This window comes from Epargyreus clarus, unplaced genomic scaffold (genome assembly GCF_041222505.1).
Source record: "Epargyreus clarus isolate Ecla_fem2 unplaced genomic scaffold, WU_Ecla_fem_2.2 ptg000019l, whole genome shotgun sequence".
Taxonomy (NCBI): Eukaryota; Metazoa; Arthropoda; class Insecta; order Lepidoptera; family Hesperiidae; genus Epargyreus; species Epargyreus clarus.
The window spans coordinates 15,816,288-15,837,565 of NW_027332227.1; the positions used below are offsets into that span (position 1 = coordinate 15,816,288).

Consider the following 21,278-nt stretch of genomic DNA (forward strand, 5'->3'; position numbering starts at 1 on the left):
CAAAATACGTACTGTAAACAAGGACAAATTTTGGCAGCGGCTTTCACAAATAGTTATTTAAACAAAACAGCCGCCGCACTGAATTCGCAAACCGCAAACATTTCAATTCAGTCGCCAACAAGTGATAACATCGCATTCGGATCACGTACAACATGATTTAGTCGCAAAATAGAGCCACAATAGTGCGAGGCGCCTATCCGCTCCTAAACAAACACTAGAACACCGCCTAATTTATAGAACAGTGCAGGCCCACGAGACCCCATATCGCAATAAACATGTTTTTTGTTTCGCGTGTCCGCGTACTGTCAAATATATTACAACCCGCCGCGTTATTTACGACCTCTGTCGTCCGCCCATACGTTATACTTAGTATCTTTGTTTGGACACAATAAGCAATATTTCTAAAGGGCCCGACGTCTCTCGCAGCTGTTGATATGGGTCCCCAAATTGACATATTTAATTTGATCGCTACGGAGGGCCCGTCCGACCCGAGCCGTGTTTGACAGGTTTTAGTGTCGGATTAACATTAACGTTATGGACTTTGTGTTGTCGATCGAGTGAAATACGAGCGCGGCGATGGCTTTACGATCTCGGCTCCGAGCGTTGACACATCAAACGGTTACGTGGAAACGGAACGGATCAATTTTCCCCTTTGAACCGAGCGCATCGCGGAACAAAGGCGGCTGTAAAAGAGTAAGTAGTCTCGAATGTGTCAGCAGAAAAGCGCCGAGAGGAGCGTCGTCGAAAGCGTAATAAAAGTGGCGCGGAACAAAAAAGCTGCGGAGTGTAGCGGCGAGCAGGTAGAGTCGCGGCGGTTCAAAGCGTCGCTGTCATGGGTGGCGAGCCACCAACGCCATCGCACGTCTCAATCCACACCCGGCTGCCGGCCATGCCGCCTTTCCTTTTTCCCCTACCGCAATGCAGCTCTATGTGTCGTTTCCGCTTTATTTTTTATGGCCGAGCGCTGCAGCGGAGAGATATAGCGCGTCTGCTCTAACAAAGACTTGAGATGTTGTCGTCCTGCTCGCGCGGGGTAAGCAGCGGGGAGGCGGCACGTCGTGCGCTGGTGGGGTCTCGTCGTTCACAGTCGTCTCGATCGCCGCTACGAACGCACGCATCGCTAGCCCCGTCCGCGCTCCCACAGAGTAGTTGTGTTGACAGAGCCGACAGTGAACGCAGTGAAGTTTACAAGTGATCGTGAAAGTTTATCTCCAAATGGTGGTGCTTGAAGACGGCGGAATGATGACCACCAATCCTAATCAATACCTGCAGCCCGATTATTTGACACCTCTTCCATCCTCTGTAAGTATTTATTTTGTAATTAAAAATATTTGCAACATTTTCAACCAAAAAAAAAAACTTTTATTTCTGATAACAAAAAAAAATTTGCAATCAAATTAAATTTATTTTTTCTTTGTTACAGTTGGATTCGAAGAAAAGCCCGCTCGCGCTTTTGGCTCAAACATGTAGCCAGATCGGCGCGGACACAACACCGACTAAGCCGCTCTTACCGCCGCTTGACAAGAAGAAGCCAGTGAACAGTGTTAACAGTGATTCAATTAGTCGTTCTTCTCCAACCGTGATTAAAGACAAACCACGTTCAACGCCGGAAAACAAACATTTGGCGTTTAAACCGTACGAAGCTAATGTTGTTACGAAAAAAGTTGAAGATACTCGTCCGTCATCCAAAGCTAGCTCGGACAGCTCTGATGATAAGAAATCTGGAAAAAGCACACCGGGACGCAAGTCCACACCGCCTACAGCCGAAAACGGAAAAAGCAGTCCCTCGACTGAACAAAAACAGTCACCGGCTGGATCATCCGGGACGAGTCCCATCATTCGTTCTGGATTGGAAGTTCTAGGACATGGCAAGGATCATCTCGGCGCTTTCAAGAATTTACCGGGACTACCTGGATTTAATCCGCTCGCTGGACTGTGCTGCCCACCCGGTATGGAACAACATGCCAACCCTGCATTTAGACCGCCGTACGCTGGCGCTCCGTTCAGCGCTCACCATGCGGCCATGCTGGCTGCCGCAGCTGGTTTCCCCGGAGCTTCACCGAACCCTTACCTTGGATATGCGAGAGTAAAAACACCCGCCGGCGGAGAAACTTTGGTTCCAGTTTGCAAAGATCCCTATTGCACTGGTTGCCAATTCTCAGTGAACAATCACCACCTGTTAATGAGCAATGGAGCCTGCCCCGCCGGTTGTACACAATGCGAACACCAGAAATACAACCTGGCTATGGCGATGGCCCTATCACAACAGGGCGCTGGTGGTCTGCCATATCCTCAACTCAGCCGCCCGTATGTTTGCAATTGGATTGTTGGCGAATCATACTGCGGAAAGAGGTTTGGAAATTCTGAGGAGCTGCTACAGCACCTGCGAAGCCACACCGCTGATGGCACCACCCCAGTATCGGTTACGTCTACCCAGTCGTCGCTCCTGAACCCACTGAACCCATTGTTCACGACCGCTGGCTTACGCAGTGCCTACCCGACGGCGCCTCTGAGCCCGTTGTCTGCTAGCCGATACCATCCGTATGCGAAGACTGGTCTCCCGGCTAGCCTTGGCTCCTCCCCCTATGGTGCCTTCAACCCTGCCTTGGGACCTTTCTATTCGCCGTATGCAATGTACGGACAGAGGCTCGGCGCAGCGGCAGTGCATCAATAAATAAGTGTAGTGTAAAGGACAGACTCAATAAGTGTAGTGTCAGGGACGGACTGATTTATTTAATGTTGTATTGTCCAATTTTCTTCTGTGATATCGATAGACTCTAATTCATCTAAGGCGTAATCGCCATGACAAATTTAGTGATTAGTGCAATCTTAAAATAAGTATTTATAAGTGAACTCGCCGACGGAGTTTGTATCAACGCGAGTGTCTGTAGGCATGGAGACTATGTACAGCCAAATGTTTGTGTAAATAATAATCTATGTTTAATATTAAATGGAATATTTCAAATATAATATCTACATTCAAATTACTACAGTATTTTTCTTTCTCTTCAAACTTACACTCAGACACACGCCTCTAAAAATAAAATACGCCAAAGATTTATTTCAAATTACACTGACTATGTTTTGGCAGTAACAATGTTAGAGTTAATAAATCCTATTAAGCTCGACTAATCTAAAACTAGAAACATATAATCAGGTCGCAAAGCAAATTTATCGCTGACAATAAATCTAATAGAAAGCGCTTTAAACGCAAACATAAAAATGAATTATACGCCATCAACACAGAACCGCTTTCCAACTACGGAACGGGCGGTAATAAACTGAGCGGAATGATTGATTAATGTACCACTAACGCACACATTACAGACGTCAATCAACTGAGAGTTGGCGTGATAAAACAAGACGGCAATCACGCGAACGGCCGACTACCGCCCACCCGAAAAGGACCTGTTACACCACAAACAGCCAAACGATATTCTGTTATTGCTTTCGCTTGTAAATATAACAAAATTTATTTTACTTAAAACTATTTACAATACATATCACTTTAGCGCTATACAAGTTAAATGAGCATGAATACTTCAAATTTTCATCTATTTAATGGTAAACCTGATTAAACCTGAGTGTTACAAGCAATAAAGATGTTTAACGTAGACAAGACAAATAAAGTTTTACGTTTTATTGGTTTTTTAAAGGTTTTACGAGTATGATGGATAGATAACACTGGCTACACAAAAATATAATTAGTTTAGTTGCTGAATGTTGTTACCGCGTATGAGTTTTCACTCGCAAAAGCTAAAATAGTCGTTAATAACTTCAGTCTTTCATTTAGTTCACGAAACGTATGACAGCTGTGACATAAACTGCCAATTCAATCTCGCTCGACTCATTTATCCCATCACCATGAAACAAGGTCCTAACGTTAACAGAAAATGAATAACAAAACAATTTGACTTCATTGAAAACACAAAAAGATGTACACGCGAGCAAGCAGGCATCATTAATACAAGCCGTGAGCTGTCTGCTGTTAATGCTGCTTTTTATAAATGCTATTTTGATTAGGCCCATGTCATGTCGAAAATTCAACTGTCAAAAGCATAATTGGTCGTACGAAAAGGCCGGGACAGGTGATAGAGTAGTTTTGAACAGAGGTCGCTCAGCTCCGAGGGTAATTGATTTTTTAATCTGCTCCTCGATAAACAACTTTATTTTATCACATATTTTGTTTTGAGCTTTTGTTTTGATTCGTTGGGTTTGTTTTATGGTAGTAGGGTCTGTATTGGATTGATATTTGGATTCTTGAAATGTTACGTATATTATTTCCCTAAAATTATTTTTGTTTAGATGTGTGAATAAATCATGTGCTTTTCCTTTAGAAATTTATATTTACATAATAGACATATATTTAATATATTCGATTGATTATTAATAACGGACAATATAAGGACTGATTAATATTTATCTTTGGACTGACTGGCCTTTTTATAGTTAATTTCGTGGAAAACTAGCATCTCATAAAATTAGCTAATTTCATATTCGAATTACTATGTCAGCATTCTAGATAGTTTAAAATATTTTTTAATATCCTACAGCAGGTGTCTCTGAATAATTAATACAACATATATAATTAATGATGTTTACAAGATAATTATTTTTCATTACCCACATTGAAATTAACATTTATAGACAGACACTTAGTTCGACGTAATAAATGGTCATAAATACATAGATAGATAGTTATTGATACGAAGATAAATAAATAGTTAGGTTAGGTTACTGCAATTAGTTGAAAAATAAGGCTGAATAAGACCATATTATGCAAAAAATAAAATCTAAATATTTGATGATAATAATATATTACTTAATTATAGTTTTAAAGTAACAATTTACGCTTAGGGTATTAATTAATATTTAATTACTTACCAGCAAATAATTTACTAATATTATTATTAATATTCTGTTAATAGTAAGTTTGTTTTCCACATAAAAATATTTGTCTCGGACGACAGCAATATAATAAACAAATAATAAGTTTATTTCAAAGCTATAAATCACAAAAGCTATAAAATTCACTATCTTGATAAGTTGACATGCTTTGACGACATTGTGGTTATTCTGTGAATTCAATGAAAATAAATCGGTACTGCCAACGCCATCTCTTGGTGGATGCGTGAACTAAAGTCTTGCTACGAAGTGAAACTAAATAAAAATATGATTTATTCCAGTTGGTGTATATTATAAAGTTCAGTTTATGTGTGTATCCTTTTTTAAAATATTTAATTTTTACTTCCTTCCTCATAATTTCGATCCAGAATACATTAGTGGAGTTATTCACAGGTGTGTTGATCGTGACTCCGTTAAACCACAAAGAGTTCAGACTTCTGCTACCCTAGCTTACTGACCATAGGTTAAGGTAAAGGAAAATATAGGTTTCTATTCTTAACTTATAAATGTAGGAGACCCCTAACTTATTTTACCACGCTCTGCAGTCCATCTTAGAGATAGTGCGCATCATTTTTTCTACTAAACTTTCCACCGATTACTTCCCTATTCATATTCAAATATCAACCGAAGTAATAATACAGAAACACATTTTTTCACATGGCATTTTAAACTGTGTATTTACACAAGAGAGTGATGAATCGCCTCATTAAATAAGTTTAAAGGGGAATGATAAATCGTGAGATTAATTGAGATGCTGCGTATAAATTGTAACCGTGGGTCCATTTCAGATATCTGTTTAATGTTGCCACTTGCGTATTATTTGTAATGTATTTAAATGTATTATTGAGGAGAAATGACTGAAGATTTTGGATTTAGATTTTAATATTACGTTTATAGATTTTTAAAAATTTTGATACGATTTTTTTATTTTAAACTTTCAATGTACCAACACTGTAATGTAGAAGTGTAATTTTCAAATTTCTTACGAAAGAAATAATATATTCACAAGAGCTTTGCACATAAAAAAAATATTTACGGCATTGACTTAGTTATGCCAAATTTTACTTTTAACTTCCTGAATTTGATTTAATTGTTTATATTTATATAAGTCGTATTTAAAATGCATTCGAGCTTTAAATGTATAATAATTCGCAACAGGCATGTGGCAAAAACTAAATATTTTAATTTAGTCATGAACTCGCAATAAATCAATGCAATGTTAAGTACGTGTTTAGGAATTAGATTATGCCATTCTTCAACTCATTAAAATATTTTATATACAATAAAGAAATGTGATTTAATATTCTTTTATATAACAACAATTTGGCTACAATTTAGCTTGGGGGTAATCTAAAAAGGATTTTTGTCATCTTGGTCAACAGTGGTAGTGACTGCAGTAGTCGAACATCGTAGAAAAACACTGCCCCGTTTTAACCCTTTAGCCGCCTACGAAGAATATTTTTACCATCATTACCTACAACACTACATTCGTGACCACACGACATGTTTTCAAACAGCATTACAACATCAGCATTACGTTAAACGTAACTAAACAGACAGATGTTTCACGTTGCATGTAAATAGATGCCGTGGGGAAGTTACAACGGATAATAAAAGATTGATGCGACGTAGCGTAATCCGTGCATCGAAATAACCAATTACGATTAGCATAAACATAAGGTGAAGTAAATTAACATATTATCCGGGATGAATAATGCATTACCCACACGCAGTTGAAGGGTTAGCTCCCTTTTACTACTTTTATAAGGATTTGTTGAATACAAGAGAAATGTAAAAAGCGTATTGATTTGTGAGACATATGATAATATGTATTTCATTGATGATTGATCCTATTTTATATTGATCATTATAATATGTTCTATATAGCTCAGATGTTACCTCAGTTATTGTGTGTTACCTGTTGTTATATAAGAACGAATATTATTGAGTACAAAAAAGGTAAAATATGATTTCATAAAGTAATTGGGATGTTTTTTTTATATATTTCTTGTCATATTAATAGCTCACTTGCTTATTATTGAATTTTATATTTTTTTACAAGCTTTCTTGAATTTTCTAGATATTTCTTAATATCACACGGAAAAATAAGAAAGAAAATCTGTAGTGCTCACCTAAATTACTATAAGTTACAATATTCTATCTATATTTAATATCTTTTACACCCAGTCTTTTTATATCATGTCAGAAATTTTTAAAGTTCTATTCAATTGTACCTGCCCCGCTTTTTAAATCGCGTTTTCGATAATCCTCACTTTGAACAACTCCTTACCCGTCAGTTGAAGGGTTACGTCGATCGTGTTTTCGTTGTTATGCAAATATGTCTACCTGAACTTTAGTACATCAAATGTTTCCCCTGATCCATTATGGTAGTAATTTGATGTCATAAACTTGTTTTTACCCTGTGTTGTATCGGGTTTTGTACCGGATGCAATATACAATGAGTGATTGAATGTATGCGTTAACGGGCTGTGCACCGCGGTTTCACCCGTGTTTTAAAGTGTAAATACTATTGAGAATTCTTGGGTTTTTTCATTGTTTTTTTTTTCACGGCACAATTTTATTATTTCAAAATAGTAGTTTTTTCAAAATAATTCCCTAAAGTTACCCTACTTTAGGGATTCCTTATAACATTACCTGATGACCAATGGAAGTTCCGTCAAAATCGGTCAAGTGAAATTACCCGGAACAAACATACATACAGACTACAAATTTCATATGTTTGTTATACGTAACGACCATCGGTATACTTTCATAATATATTATGCAAAACCAGACTATGAAAATCTTTGGAAAATTGCATAAAGTTGAAAAATAACCGAAAAATATACACATGTTTTTACCTAAAGGGTTATTGTTATGTACAATATGTCACTTCCCAGAGGATTTGCAACTAAGAGGTCGCATATTTTAAAAACCAGTGGTATAGACCAAAACCAGACGGAGAGATGTTGGTAATGTATGTCACCCAATAACATGTTAAATTAATGATCAATTAAATAACGATTGGTTACGAAAATAGCATTTAATTTGCTAATATTATTCACTTATCACAAAGTACTAAATTAAGTAGTAAATTAATGTATCTTATGTCCTACTTTGGTTATTTTTATTGTCCTCTTTTTACATTGGTGTATTAATAAACTTTATCTTATATTACCTTAAATTAACTAAGTTATCTTTACAGTTATATTTGGAACTTGTTTTATTAACCCTCAAATATCACATGGGTTTTATTTACATAAATTATACAATGTAATGTAATACCAGAAAGTATTTAAATGATTTACCGTGAATAAAGTATTGTTAGGGATTAAATGTTGTCAATTGTGGGGTATTTGTTGACAGGATCAATGGTTCAAAATGTTCCCCTATCACTTTTGATACTGTGACAGAAATTCAATGTTAGCTTTGAATTAATTTAAATTATGTTTAGTGTACCATGATACTTTACAATTTATGTTCTCAAACTGTTGGTATCCGGTATTTATTAAAAAAAGAATGTTATGTTATGTGTATGTTGTAATGTAAATACGTAAATGGGAATAAATGTTACTACAAAAACTGAATATTAAAGTATGTTAATTAGATTGTCCAGTAATATTAAATCGATTATAGAAATATGGAAAGATATTTAATAAAATAGTACATTACAATACGAGGACGAAAAATTTTTTTCTGACAAGTGTGAGTTTGCAGGCCGAGCCGCAGGCGAGGACTGCAATCACACGAGTCAGAAAAACATTTTTCGTCCGCGTGTTGTATAAAATTTTATATTACGGGGTCGGAAATGGGGGTTTTGCGCACGCGAAGCGTGCGTAAAACGTCCATTTACGCACGCCGTGATATAAAGTATTTTATAGCACTCTGTGACCTAAACCCGCATTTTAGTCACGCTTTTCCGTGTCCAAAGCAGCCGATTTTTACACTGTACGAATGTCAATACACTACCCTCACAGTTGTAAAAAATTAACATCGCTATGAACGTTTCATACTTTTAAATACCTTTTGAAAATTAAAAGTGAGTAATGAGTATTTTGTTTAAAGCAATAATTATGTTAATATTTTATTTTGGACGTATTTATAAATATTTTTGCCATTGTGTATATTCTAATCAATAGCATCACTATAAGACTAACTTTTGGGTTGTATCGAGTTTTATTGTTTGTTTTGACTGTGTATTTTCGCTACACACCAAAGTAGGACATAATATTTAAATTAGGAATCATTATCAAAATTAGCCATAATACTACTCCCGTAGAAACTTGATAAAGCGAACTATTTGTTGCCATACGGCATTCAGATTATCGAAAATTTGGATAATTGCGTTTATGAAGAAAAGCTATTTGATCCGATTGAGGAAGGTAATGTTTTTCGACGGTATGTTTGTACGTATGTATTTTTCATTCTTTGTCAAACTTAAACAACTTCACTAATTTTGACATATGATGTATCGTTGGATTCATCTAAATTGAAGGGATAAGATAGGCTATATTTTGAAGCAATCGGGTTTTTGGTTTGTATAGTAACTTTCCCGTTGCGATTTGGCTGCTTTCTGGAATTTAAATGCACATATGACACATAATATAGCTGATCTGCGGTTATTACAAAGTTACTTATTCACGTTTGGCAATCCATATAATTGCGAATCTGTATAACTGAGATCCAGATTATAGATTATCTACTGTATCACTAGTATACATTATGTGATTGCTTGTCATATGTTTCTTTAATACGTTTAGGCGGAGTTCTTACTATATGCCATTGGTCTAGAGTGTCTAGACGCCACAAGTTATTAAAAGATTTGTATTTATGTAGCCCAAATGGCTTGATGGATTTTGACTTATGTGTGGTGTTAGATTTGCCTTTATCACGAGAGCAGAATAATAGAATAGGCCAACTAAAAAGTTTTCAACCCAAAAATCTACTAGGTACAAATTACTAAATTTTAACTAAAACAAAACTTCTTCACATCAAAAATCACTGGTTTTGGTTGTGTCACTTTTTAGTTGTTTCTTTTTAATTCATAATTTTAATTTCAATCATTTATAAGTTTTCCTTTCTTTCAAAATAATTACCATATTTTTTTCATATCAATTGACAAGTATAAGCGGGTTTATGTCACACGTGCTATAAAATAGTATACGATACTTGTGACATAAGTAGCCTACTATGTGCACGGCGTTTAGCACCCTCGCTGCGCTCGGGCGCTAACTTCACGCCGTGCAAAAATAGGCTACTTTGGTCACGCGTATCGTAATGTACTATTAAGTACTTAGAATATTCACTCCATAATTATTTATTAATAATTAAACTAATTTATAAAAGTTAACCCTCAGAATGCTGTAAATTTGTAATTCTCCATTATTTATTAACCTTTTAACATTGCGATGTACTCGATAAAGTATTTTGTCAACCCTCAAATGCAGTATGGGTGTTCCTTATACACAATTTAGTATGCGTGATTGAATTCATAGATAACCATCAGATAAATGGTTCGATGTGGAATATAAACTATAGTTGGCAAGCAAATTGTCGACTGTGGTTTATGTGTTGACGCGTTAGGCTAGTTTGGTTAGGTTTTATGAAATTGAAATAGAGAATGAACATGTAGTCCATTAGTTTATCAGATAATAGATGAGTTAGTAGTTACTGTGAAAGTATAATTGGTACAATGGATAATTGTGTGCCAAATAAAGCGAAGTAATACCTAATATAGGTCGTAGACGTTATAGTAATGTTTCCTACATCTTTCCTTTATCAAGGCTTTAAAAATAAAATGCAATAATTAAGTACTAGATTTGTATAAGGCGTTAAATAAATATAATGTATTTAAAGTCTCTTCTGTGACTATTATTATTTCTTAACATCAGTAATAATAAGTATTATTATGAAAGCGCCATTCCCCATAATTACACAAACGTAAATACTTAACAAACACAATAATAAAGGCTACTTTAAAGTTCTTTGCAATTCTAGAACCATTTTCTACTTCACAGAACCTATAATCACACGTTTAAGCCACAAAGGAAATTTATTACCGACAGTTCAAACGAAACCTCATATGTATGGGAAACAAAACATATTGTTTAAAATGATATGTCGCGACAGTTTAATCACTGTGCTAATAACGAATAATGACAATTGATTGGTATCGGAGAAAAGGTGAAATATAATGACATGCGACAGTACGGAGCTTACAAGGTGGTTGGGTGTGGTGCAAGTTATAAGCGATGTGTTATAATTAACTTATAAGGCAATTATTTTGTGTTTTCTGAAACGTGTTCTAGTTACTACTAATTCAAAAGTTATTGCATTAAGGAGAAGTGGTGAACAAAAGTCATGGTTGCATGCAATTTTTCTAGATTTTTCTGGTAAGATATTTATTATTGGTGTTCTCATTCTGATTAAGATTACTTGAACCTTACGGAACATCATAAACCTACTTTTATTTCGGGTTCATGCAGTTATTTAACATATAACTCTTGAAAAAATGAAATGAAATTTTAAATACTAAAATAATTTCTAATAAAATTTTATCGTATGAATAAAATCCCTACATGATCTCGAAAAAGAGCTAACAATTTAACAGTTTCCAAACCGCTAAATAGATTCTTAGCCTAGACTCAATTAAGGATTATCGTAGTTAAACTGGCTGAAATAGAAATAAATAAAGTAATAGGGTCCGAGAAAAACACAGATACACATTATAGCATCCTATTTTTCCATAAAGACGTGATTTTTTTTTGTCGCAATGCTTGATCAAAACGTTTCAAAGCTTATATTGGGCACTTAAATTTCCTTTCCGCTTTCAACTTATCACTTGCAACCCAAACAAGTTGATTGTTTAATTACCTCCGACAAACTGACATGTGTCCGAATGGCCGACAACAAATGCAATTAAAAAACTTCAGTATCAATTTAGTTCTTTTGAAGTGTTGATAAATTATTTATTAAGTAGTGATACCGAGTATTGTTTGTGAAGTTTTGTAGTGTCATTACTTGGTAGGTAGCGTGACTAATAGTAAAAAATTAAATTGTGTAACTGTTTGCTATCCATTTTATGTGCCACTGCTGGAGAAGGATTTATTTCTTGATTGGAGGTCTGGAGTATATTTCACCGTGTTGTTCCAATGCGGTTTTCTATAAAATGACTATCGCCCGTTATAAAATATATACTCGTATCTAATGGTTTCGATCTTTGGCAGGAAAGAAATGATGGATTGAGTGTTAATAACGGATGGAAATATGTCCACCAGAGCACAGAATCGCGCATGCAGAGTACCTACTTTAGCGGTCACCCATCCGACTCTTAAATTTATTTTATATTACCTATGTGAATCAATTACGATCCATAGTTGTTAAGTAAGATTTTTGTGCGCTTATTTGATTGTCGACGTTGAAAAGTAAACTTCACACTTATTTTTAGTCTAAATCGTTTTTTTGTATCTAACAGTACTTATATTTACAAAGCCGTAAAACCAAACATTTTTTCTCAGAAATTTTCTTAACTACTTTTCGGAAAAAGTGTGACAGGATATGATGACCTGATACATAAGACACGTGATTCTCATTAAATTTAGATTTGCTAATGAAGAATGATGACAAGAAGTACATTTTTTCTTAGATTATTACGTCTAAAACCAAAAAGACCACCATAGCACACCAATGCGTATAGGTCCTGGGTTCGTTTTCCGCCCAGGCCAGAAAAATAAATGATGTTGGACATTCGTTCTGAGTACATGGTGTTGGAGTGTCGATGGCCACAACACAGCGAGTCAAATCGAAAATATACCATTTAAAACACAAAGCAGCATAACAAAACCTAAAAGTAAAATAAAATTCGTACCTAATTTTCATTTCACAACCAAACAATACTTTTAGTACAAACAATATAATGGACAAAATTATTTATTTAATAATACAAATAAAATAACACAAAGTATTAATTAATTCACAGCTGTTAATTTGTGTACAATGCATAATAAAACATTTATACAGTCTGTTATTAAAGTAATTTATTTCTCAGCATACCGTATGACAATTATTTCCATTCAATTCAAAACAAAGAGACTGGAGAATTTTATTAATATTATGACATAGTGGTTAGGTGATGGGTTTACTTGAGTATTCCTTATTTTGATTTTACAAATCTATATAATGTCCCAGTAGCAATAGTGTTATGTAATATCGGCCTACCATTTCATAGATGTGGGTTCTAATGAAACAACCACGTTGAATATTCTAGCTTTTGTTTTTGCATTAAAAATAGACATAAGAAAATTGACGTGCAGAGTTGTACCTGATTTTGCTAAGTATATAGGAGATTAATTCTGGATTAAAGCATAAAGTAGGTACCTGAACAATGGATAAATCTTATTATGCGACGATATTTATCTAAAAGATTTTACAGACAAAATAGATTTTGATAATTTGGATGTGGTAACGCAGAGACACGGGGAGATCCTTCTTAGACCTCCGAACCATATTATATTGACTATAATTGTAGATAAGCGTTATTGACATCTTATTATGCGAAATAATAAAAGCTTCTTTGTTACATCCTTAACAAAGAAAAGGTAATCAACAAAATAACTTACAAACAAACAAATTTTCTTAACAAACACTTATTATGTGTATACTGGCATAAACATTTTATAAAGACTTAAAGTGACTTATAATTAAATGCCGCGACATTAATTACTGCGTCAATTACAATTGTAATGTTACATTGTTTGCGATATTACCATTTAACTATGTAATCAAGTGGGAAAGAATCGAGAACCTTTTGTGGCGATTGAGATATTAAGGACAAGGGGTTTCATTGGACAGCTGGCTTGAAGGGTAAAAGAAGGCCAATATAAAGTATGTACATATTTAGTCTATAGTCATTTGTATGATTCGAGAAATATAATTTTAGCTATTTACCAAACCAGTTGTGTGGTAAGGGAGTAACATACTTTTCCGAGTTCCAGCTTAGTCTTCAGGGGTAGCGGCGGATCTGTGACCGACCTCAGATAGGAATATCTAATCCTATCTGGGGTTGATTATAGATGTCCACGGGCGGCAGTAGCCACTTACCATCAGGTGGACTGCATACTCGTCTGTTCCTCCTATATTATCATAAAAAAGTTAATAGTGGAGGTTTCAAGGTGATATAACCCTTTGTGGTTCAAGTCCGGTGGCACCACGGCTACACTTAGCGCTGCAACTTAGTCCTCAAGAGAAGCAAGGTATCTCTCACCGACCTCATGCGGGAATCGAATGTCTGTGATTGATTAAACTACCATGAGTTTTTACGTTTTGACAAATATGACTGTTTTGGTATTTGTTTACGTATATGCCCAAACAAATTCCAATCAGCGCCCCTAGCGGATTGTATCAGAACTATAGTGTCAGTAACGTAACATTAAATGTCTAAATTGACAAAATGGCGCTTTATGTTTTGTCACTATATATTAAGAACATGTGAGGCAGACAAAAAGACTTGAGCACTTAGGTATTGTTACGTTTACTCAGTCTACTATAGCAAACGGAACAGATTACTGGATTGAGTAAACGTAACGTAAAATTGTGAGATGTTTTGAAAACTCATGGTAAGGGTACAGATGTCGATGGGTGGCAGTCGGCAATAGCCAATTAACATCATGGGCTGCTTGCTCGTTTGCCACTTCTGAATTATAAAAAAAGGTTTTAAAAATCTTAATTTGTATATCTACTGTGTGCTTTAATGTTAGGAGAACACGTTGTGATACACCCAAGAACTAAATTACGACCTTTACAACTCTCATGAAACTCAACGTTAGAACTCGAAAGCGCAAATATTTCATACCCTTGTTAGATAACATTAAGTAGACCACAGCGTAAACAGACACAGAGGCTTCAACAAAGATTAATACGACAATGGCCCGCAATTTGAACTGGCTGTCGCTGGAGGATACAATATTTTACGTTGACAGACATTACAGCGGTTACGAGCATTTATTCTTTGTGCCCCGTATTTTATTCCTTTTATGACGGTCTGGGACATAGTTAATCTGTGGTTAAATAAACGAATGAAACGCGAAAGTCTACCTTATTCCGTTGTGAGAAGCGTGACGTATATTTCCAGCACTGTGTTCGCAATATGGTGTCCGTATAATAGTCGTGCCGGTTGTATGTTTGTTAGTATTTTATTTCGGAATGTTCTCGCGTCATAAAATAATGGCGTAATGCAGCGTTGTAAATCAATTTTCCTTTTGAACGGCGACAGTTGTAATGAACGCCACCGGTAGTGTCGGATTAGTATGCTTTATGTGTTGGCAATTATTGCCGTTTGTTGGATGTGTGTAATTTAGTGTGACTCGTGGGTTTATTCTATTGAACCTGTTACCTCTTTGTTACCCTTGATAGCTCTCACGCTTCGATTCACGTGGCTTTAGGTATATAATAGTAGTTATCAACGCGTTGAGGATCCCAGTATGATGCTACGATTAACTTAGTGTCATTGAAACTTTCTATGTATTGAGAACTGAGTAGAGATTGAGATTGATATTGGTAGACCAGGGGTTGACGTGAAGTCGATCACAAATGCCAATCTTGAAGGCTAAGATGGTCGCCTCATACGTAAGTTACATTTGTGCCTTTTAAGAATACTTTGTTATTAGATTGCTAAGAATTTATTATAAAATATATTATATTTGGCAATATATTTTTCTCAACACTGTCTTTTGATCTTGACTAGGTATCACAAGTCACTTAAATTTATTTTAAGCATGGCAACATTATATTCAAGTGAAAATAAGAAGACAGACGATTAGGTTATAATAACAGTCAAAAGCTAAAGCTTTAAAAGCTTTAAAGCAAAAGCTAGTCTTAAAAGACTAAGTAACATTATATGTAACACCATTAAGTTGACTGAATACTCTCTATTTCAATCAAAGATTAATTATCTATACTTAATAGATATCTCACCGCCTTGTAATTGAAGGAAGCCATTAAATGGCTTAAACGGCTGACAAATGAGTCAGCCATTTAATGGCTGTCATGGTGTAATTTACGCGGAACAATGCCGACTTGTGCAGTGAAGTGGTGCAAAAATATGAAATCAAACAAAATTCGTAAAAATATCGTTTCTTTCGTAAATGATCTAAAAACTACATTTTTTAAATATTTTTCAAACATGAAAATAGATGACAGTGACAATTTCAATTGTCAAAACTGGTTACATTTTCTTGTTAGGAGTGAGTAATCTTTACTAATCTATGATTTCAATGACATAAAAACCCATACTCAGCCAACATTTCAATACGGGCGTATTCAATTTGCATGCGTTTGCACTCACATGTTGATGTAAAATTAATTACACCGTGCACCCCATTGCAAATAAAATGCAGGTTCTAAATAAGGGTGCTTTCACATTGCTCGACTTAGCCCTTGAGGTTTCAATTCCTAAGCTTATAGACTTTTTTTTATTAGAAGAAGCAAATGACCATGTAGTCTACCTCATACCCCAACAAAAAGCCCATGGACATCTATTACCACTCCACATAGGATTTTAGCTCTATCTGAGGTCGGTCAAATATCCGTTATCCCTTAAGACTAAGTTGGAATAGTTGAAAACCAGTATGTATATCAATAATGACTTTGATATTAACAAATATATTTTTTTCACGCAGTAATGTGAAGGGTTAGTTTTCTATAAAAGGGGCTTACTACAATGTACCTACGGCTTAGCTAGATACTAGAGTTCTCAATGCTTGTCGATCTCTGTACATAAATACTTAATATGACGACCGAGCGCCTTTCAGTAGGTTTATATACCTAGTAGGTTACAGCTATAAATTTTATACTGTGTACTGTGAATATTAGAACAAACTCAATATAATGGATTGTGGTGCGATGATGAAGTTTACTACTAACAAATTCAGAAGCAAAATCTCTAATAAAATTTAACAACTTTACAACACGCATACATAGCGCATTAAACAAAATATTATTCTACTGGAATACATTTTGTGAATTGCAAGCACGTTTCGCTACCGAATTGAGTCTCGCCACCTCCAAAGATTACTATCAATTACATTCTAATACAGTCAGACAAATGACATTAACAACACCTCCATGTAAATGATCACTAAATATTACAACATCAGAAAGTACAGCAAGATTAATACCCAACAGAATTATCAGCACAAAATGCAATATGTGTTCCCGACTGTACACAGTACAGGTCTGTTCATAAATCTTCATTGCGTTCCGATGACACGCCGCGACACGTCTCGCTACCGCGCTACAAGACCACTTTAATGCCGTAACAACCTATAAATTCACCCCTATACAACCAACCCCACACTCTATGTTAAGTTCCCTTAGATTCAAATTTACATTCGCAGCCATATGTAGAACTCTGTCACAGTCGGTGATACGAATGGCTTCTCAAACAACTCGAATGTTGTTGAAATTTGTAACAACTCCACCGGCCATAGGGTTTATTTCACGTTCAGCATCTGCATCTAGAACTTTGTTCTTTTCGTTAGATTTATAGTGGTGTGAAGACAGAACGGCTTTTGAACGAGTTGGTATCGTAGGGTATTTCAGACTGAATGCTTTTGGAGTTGGGTCCACAGTGGAATGGATGTGGAAAACGTGTGGCAACAACATTATCCCTGTGACAAGTAACGTCAGGCTGTCGATCAATATAATATATGTGCCGCACTGTCAGCTGTCTTAACGCATGAATGATTCACTCGGTGATAAATTTTAGCTTATGATTACCTTTCAGACACACGTCAATAACTCTGTTTACGTAATTACGTGCGCTGTTTTAGCGTATGGACTCAATGTATGGAATCATCGTGAAACTGTTTGATTGGCTTTTAGCTGTTTGATTTCTCCATACTTTAGTGCAAGTTCAGTCTAGTAAAATATTTAGTTTATCTGATAGATAATAAATTTGATGGAACATAATAGGGGAGGGTAGATAAAAGTTAATAAGATTAAAAGTTAGATAACTCATGTCCAAATCCCTTGGTCTGCCAAAATTGCATTTGAATAATGTAATTGGAAAAAGCTGCTAAATTGTACCAAATATTAATGAAAACAAAAAGAAAAACAGCAACTTTACAAGGTAAGAAAAAATATGAAGACGGTAGTGCATATAGTATGCACTGTTTTTTTTTTTGCAACACAGTAAGAATCAAATATTAACAAAGATAGACGTTAAAATAAGGTCACTTGAGATCTTCTTCCTTTTTGGTGTCAATTTAAATAAGTACAGCAGAGACAGGCATAGTTACTGTAAAACAAGTTCCCTATCAATGCACAAAAAATAAATATTGAACACCATGAGGAAATTTCTCTAATAAAACACACCGTCTAAAAAGCCTTTCAAAGCATTTTATGATGAAATGGCGTCCGGAAGCCGACCCGTTCATTATTTTGACGTACACACGTCGGCTCCAAGTATTTGTGAAGCAGCATGATTTATTACTGTAACGGTCTCATGATTAATCGAATTCATGTAACAGCGTTGATACGAAATCGTGATCGTTAATACAAGAACGTGGTCATTTATTTTCTCGTCTAACACATTAATATAACGTTCATCAAGCCAGATTAATGTTACGAGTACATCGCCATAAAAATAAAACTGCAGAAACGACGAGCAGGAAGCATCTAATTTGCTGACAAATTTGTTGTTTCATCGTGAAATTTACGACTCCAACGCAAATAAAAAATGTTTCTACGCTACATAATTCACTGCGAAGCATGGAATAAACTTTATACATTTGACACATTAAAATGTAAATTAATGAATATCGTATATCGTGGACGGTAAAACAAACATTTTTATTCGACGAAAATGTTTATAAATAACACCGAGACCCTCATAATTTCTATTTAATATACAGCCTTGTCTCCTTAATAACGCAAATGAAGCGTAAATTTTTAATAAAGATAATCGTGGTTCATCCGACAAGTATCAGTTCTAATTGCCAGCGGAGCTCAGCGTACAGATTAGAGGGATAATGTATTACGGAATTAATTTCATCGACATCGATGCTTCCATTATTTTTATCTTTTTATATTTAGTATCAAAAATTAAAGTTAATGATCAATGTATTGACATGTTTTAGTAATTAAAGTTAATTTAATGTTAAATAAATTATTCTTCTTTTCATAACTTCAAATATATGTAAGTTATTCCTGAAGATCTACGCTTCTCATTGTGTAACCTTTTTATTTTGATTTGAGTATATTATAATTTGTATAGCTTAAGCAATTGTTAATATGAACAATTGCTGAAGAACGACCGCTAAAAATGCAGTCACACATTAAATATCTATGTCTAAAATAGTTTACCTATGTCTCTTAAAATGGACCTCAGCGATAGACCTGTGTCCCATTTAAATACCACTAAACATGAGATAGACTGCCTATTCGCGCGCTAATTCTATCACACAAGAAGTTATTATAATCATAGGTATAAGCATTTCTACATCAGTTACTACATCTTATATTTTATATCTTTCATATCTATTTCATTTATGCATTCAATAGCGATTTCCGTGTTTGTATTAAAATATATCGACATGTTTCCTCTCACTAGTGTCACGAGATTTAATTCTTGCCGACATGACAGATCACGCTTGGGGTGGTGTTGAGTAGCTTTGGAATATTTCTGTTTGATATTTGCAGTTTATTTAACATTTTATATTAGGTAGATACATTGTTTGCAATACCTATTTCTGCTTTGTCAAGCAAAGGGCAAATGTTAAGCGTTACTGTTGCTTATATGAAGGAAATGGTGTGCCAGAGCCTTAAGGTAGTGTCGCCTGTTAGTGTATCTTGAAGAAATATTTTTATTTGTTGCTGTTGTAGGAATATTTTATCACTAGTGTCATGGATTAAAGCAATTCCAACATTGCTGAAAACTTTCTGAAATGTAAACAAGATTCTGATTAGCCAATAAAGATACGCGTACTACACCATCTTTCCGTAATGTTTTCCTTAACTTACATAATTGATATTTATTCGAAATTTCAAACTATACGTATCTTTGATTTATATTAATGTACGTTGCAAAACATATGTTTTGTTACCTATACTTATATGTTCCATGATTTCTTGCGAAGGATTTTCTTTGCTCTCTTTTACACTAAATCTACATCTGCTCCATTTTGGCAAGTCGTCATTACATCTTCTACACGTCTATTAATTTCCAAGGTGTGTTGTTTATCGATATCTCTCTTCCCTAGTGGCTTCAGATTTAATTCCCGCCGACATGACGGATCACGCTCGGGGTTCGCTCGACTGGTGCTGAGTAGCACCGAAACATTTCTATTTCGTGTCGGCAACCGTTCGGTTTGAATCTAGCCACTAGGAGAAATATGACGACGATTAGTAACTACATCACAGGGTTTTGTTGTGATGCAAGATTTAATAAGGATTTCCATTTTCGTTTCTATAGAACTCTTTTGAAAGTCTTTGAAAACTTCATCTATTCACGTGACATATTCGAATTTGTATTTGTTGATTTATATTTTTAATGATCAAAGCTTTTTCTTGTTATTGTTGTTGTCTCTATTCGAATTTGTGCTGTAATCTTAAGGGTATGAATATTTCTGTTTTGGTTTATCACATACTAAGCCACGTTTGTGTAATTGCAGTCTAATTTTTGGAAACTCAAATTTTATTTGTTTTTATTTTACGTTTGTTGAAATCAAAGGATAACTGACAGAAGACATTAAAACTTATAAGTATAAAGAATATCATTTACTTTATATCAATTTCTATTATTCTCTACAACTTTTAATAGGCGGCGCAACAAAGCAAAAGTAAATAATCAAAATAACAATAGAACAAAGTACAAACCCGCATTAAACGATTCAACCAACGCATTCATCTCACATCCATCACATTCATCACTGACATACTATCTCCGATCTTGAGTTTGAAACATCAAATGCTACCATTTACAGAGTTAAACTAGTTTGGATCAAGACGGGTTGCGTCGACAGCGCCACAGCTTCTCAAAGTTAAGTAGTTTTAGTTTCTGTTTTATATCATCGAGATTTAGAATGTCAGCAACGATCTTTGGAGATTTATATCTATTCGAATCCTCATTTTATAAAGAATTTCGGCACTTTCAATTCAATAATTTATTTTTGATCCTTTCCTATTAACAATAATAAATAGTCGTAGAATAAGAAAAATACATAAAGGTCTTGTGTTGTAAAGGTGGTTGTCTTGTTATAATAAACATATTATTTACTGAAATTGCAAATCATAAAAAATATCGTTATTTAAGTTTGTGTGCAAGTTTCTCATATAAAAATGACTTCTAAAAAAATCTCATAGAGCTTGTTTAAATT

The 21,278-nt window shown here is 34.9% G+C and overlaps 1 protein-coding gene across 1 annotated transcript; it reads left to right on the forward strand.

Annotated features, from left to right (window-relative positions):
• Window positions 1–1,066: 1,066 nt before the first annotated feature.
• Window positions 1,067–2,987, forward strand: noc (zinc finger protein no ocelli). Its single transcript, XM_073083396.1, has 2 exons — window positions 1,067–1,302; window positions 1,424–2,987. Exons 1-2 carry the CDS (start codon window positions 1,216–1,218, stop codon window positions 2,672–2,674), a joined length of 1,338 nt encoding a protein of 445 aa, XP_072939497.1. The 5' UTR covers window positions 1,067–1,215; the 3' UTR covers window positions 2,675–2,987.
• Window positions 2,988–21,278: the final 18,291 nt, after the last annotated feature.

What these genes read in the sequence shown, in the direction of transcription:
- noc (XM_073083396.1), top strand. Translation starts at nt 1,216, where the DNA reads ATGGTGGTGCTTGAAGACGGCGGAATGATGACCACCAATCCTAATCAA. An exon ending in TGACACCTCTTCCATCCTCT is followed by an intron (nt 1,303 to 1,423) that starts GTAAGTATTTAT and finishes TCTTTGTTACAG; the next exon opens with TTGGATTCGAAGAAAAGCCC.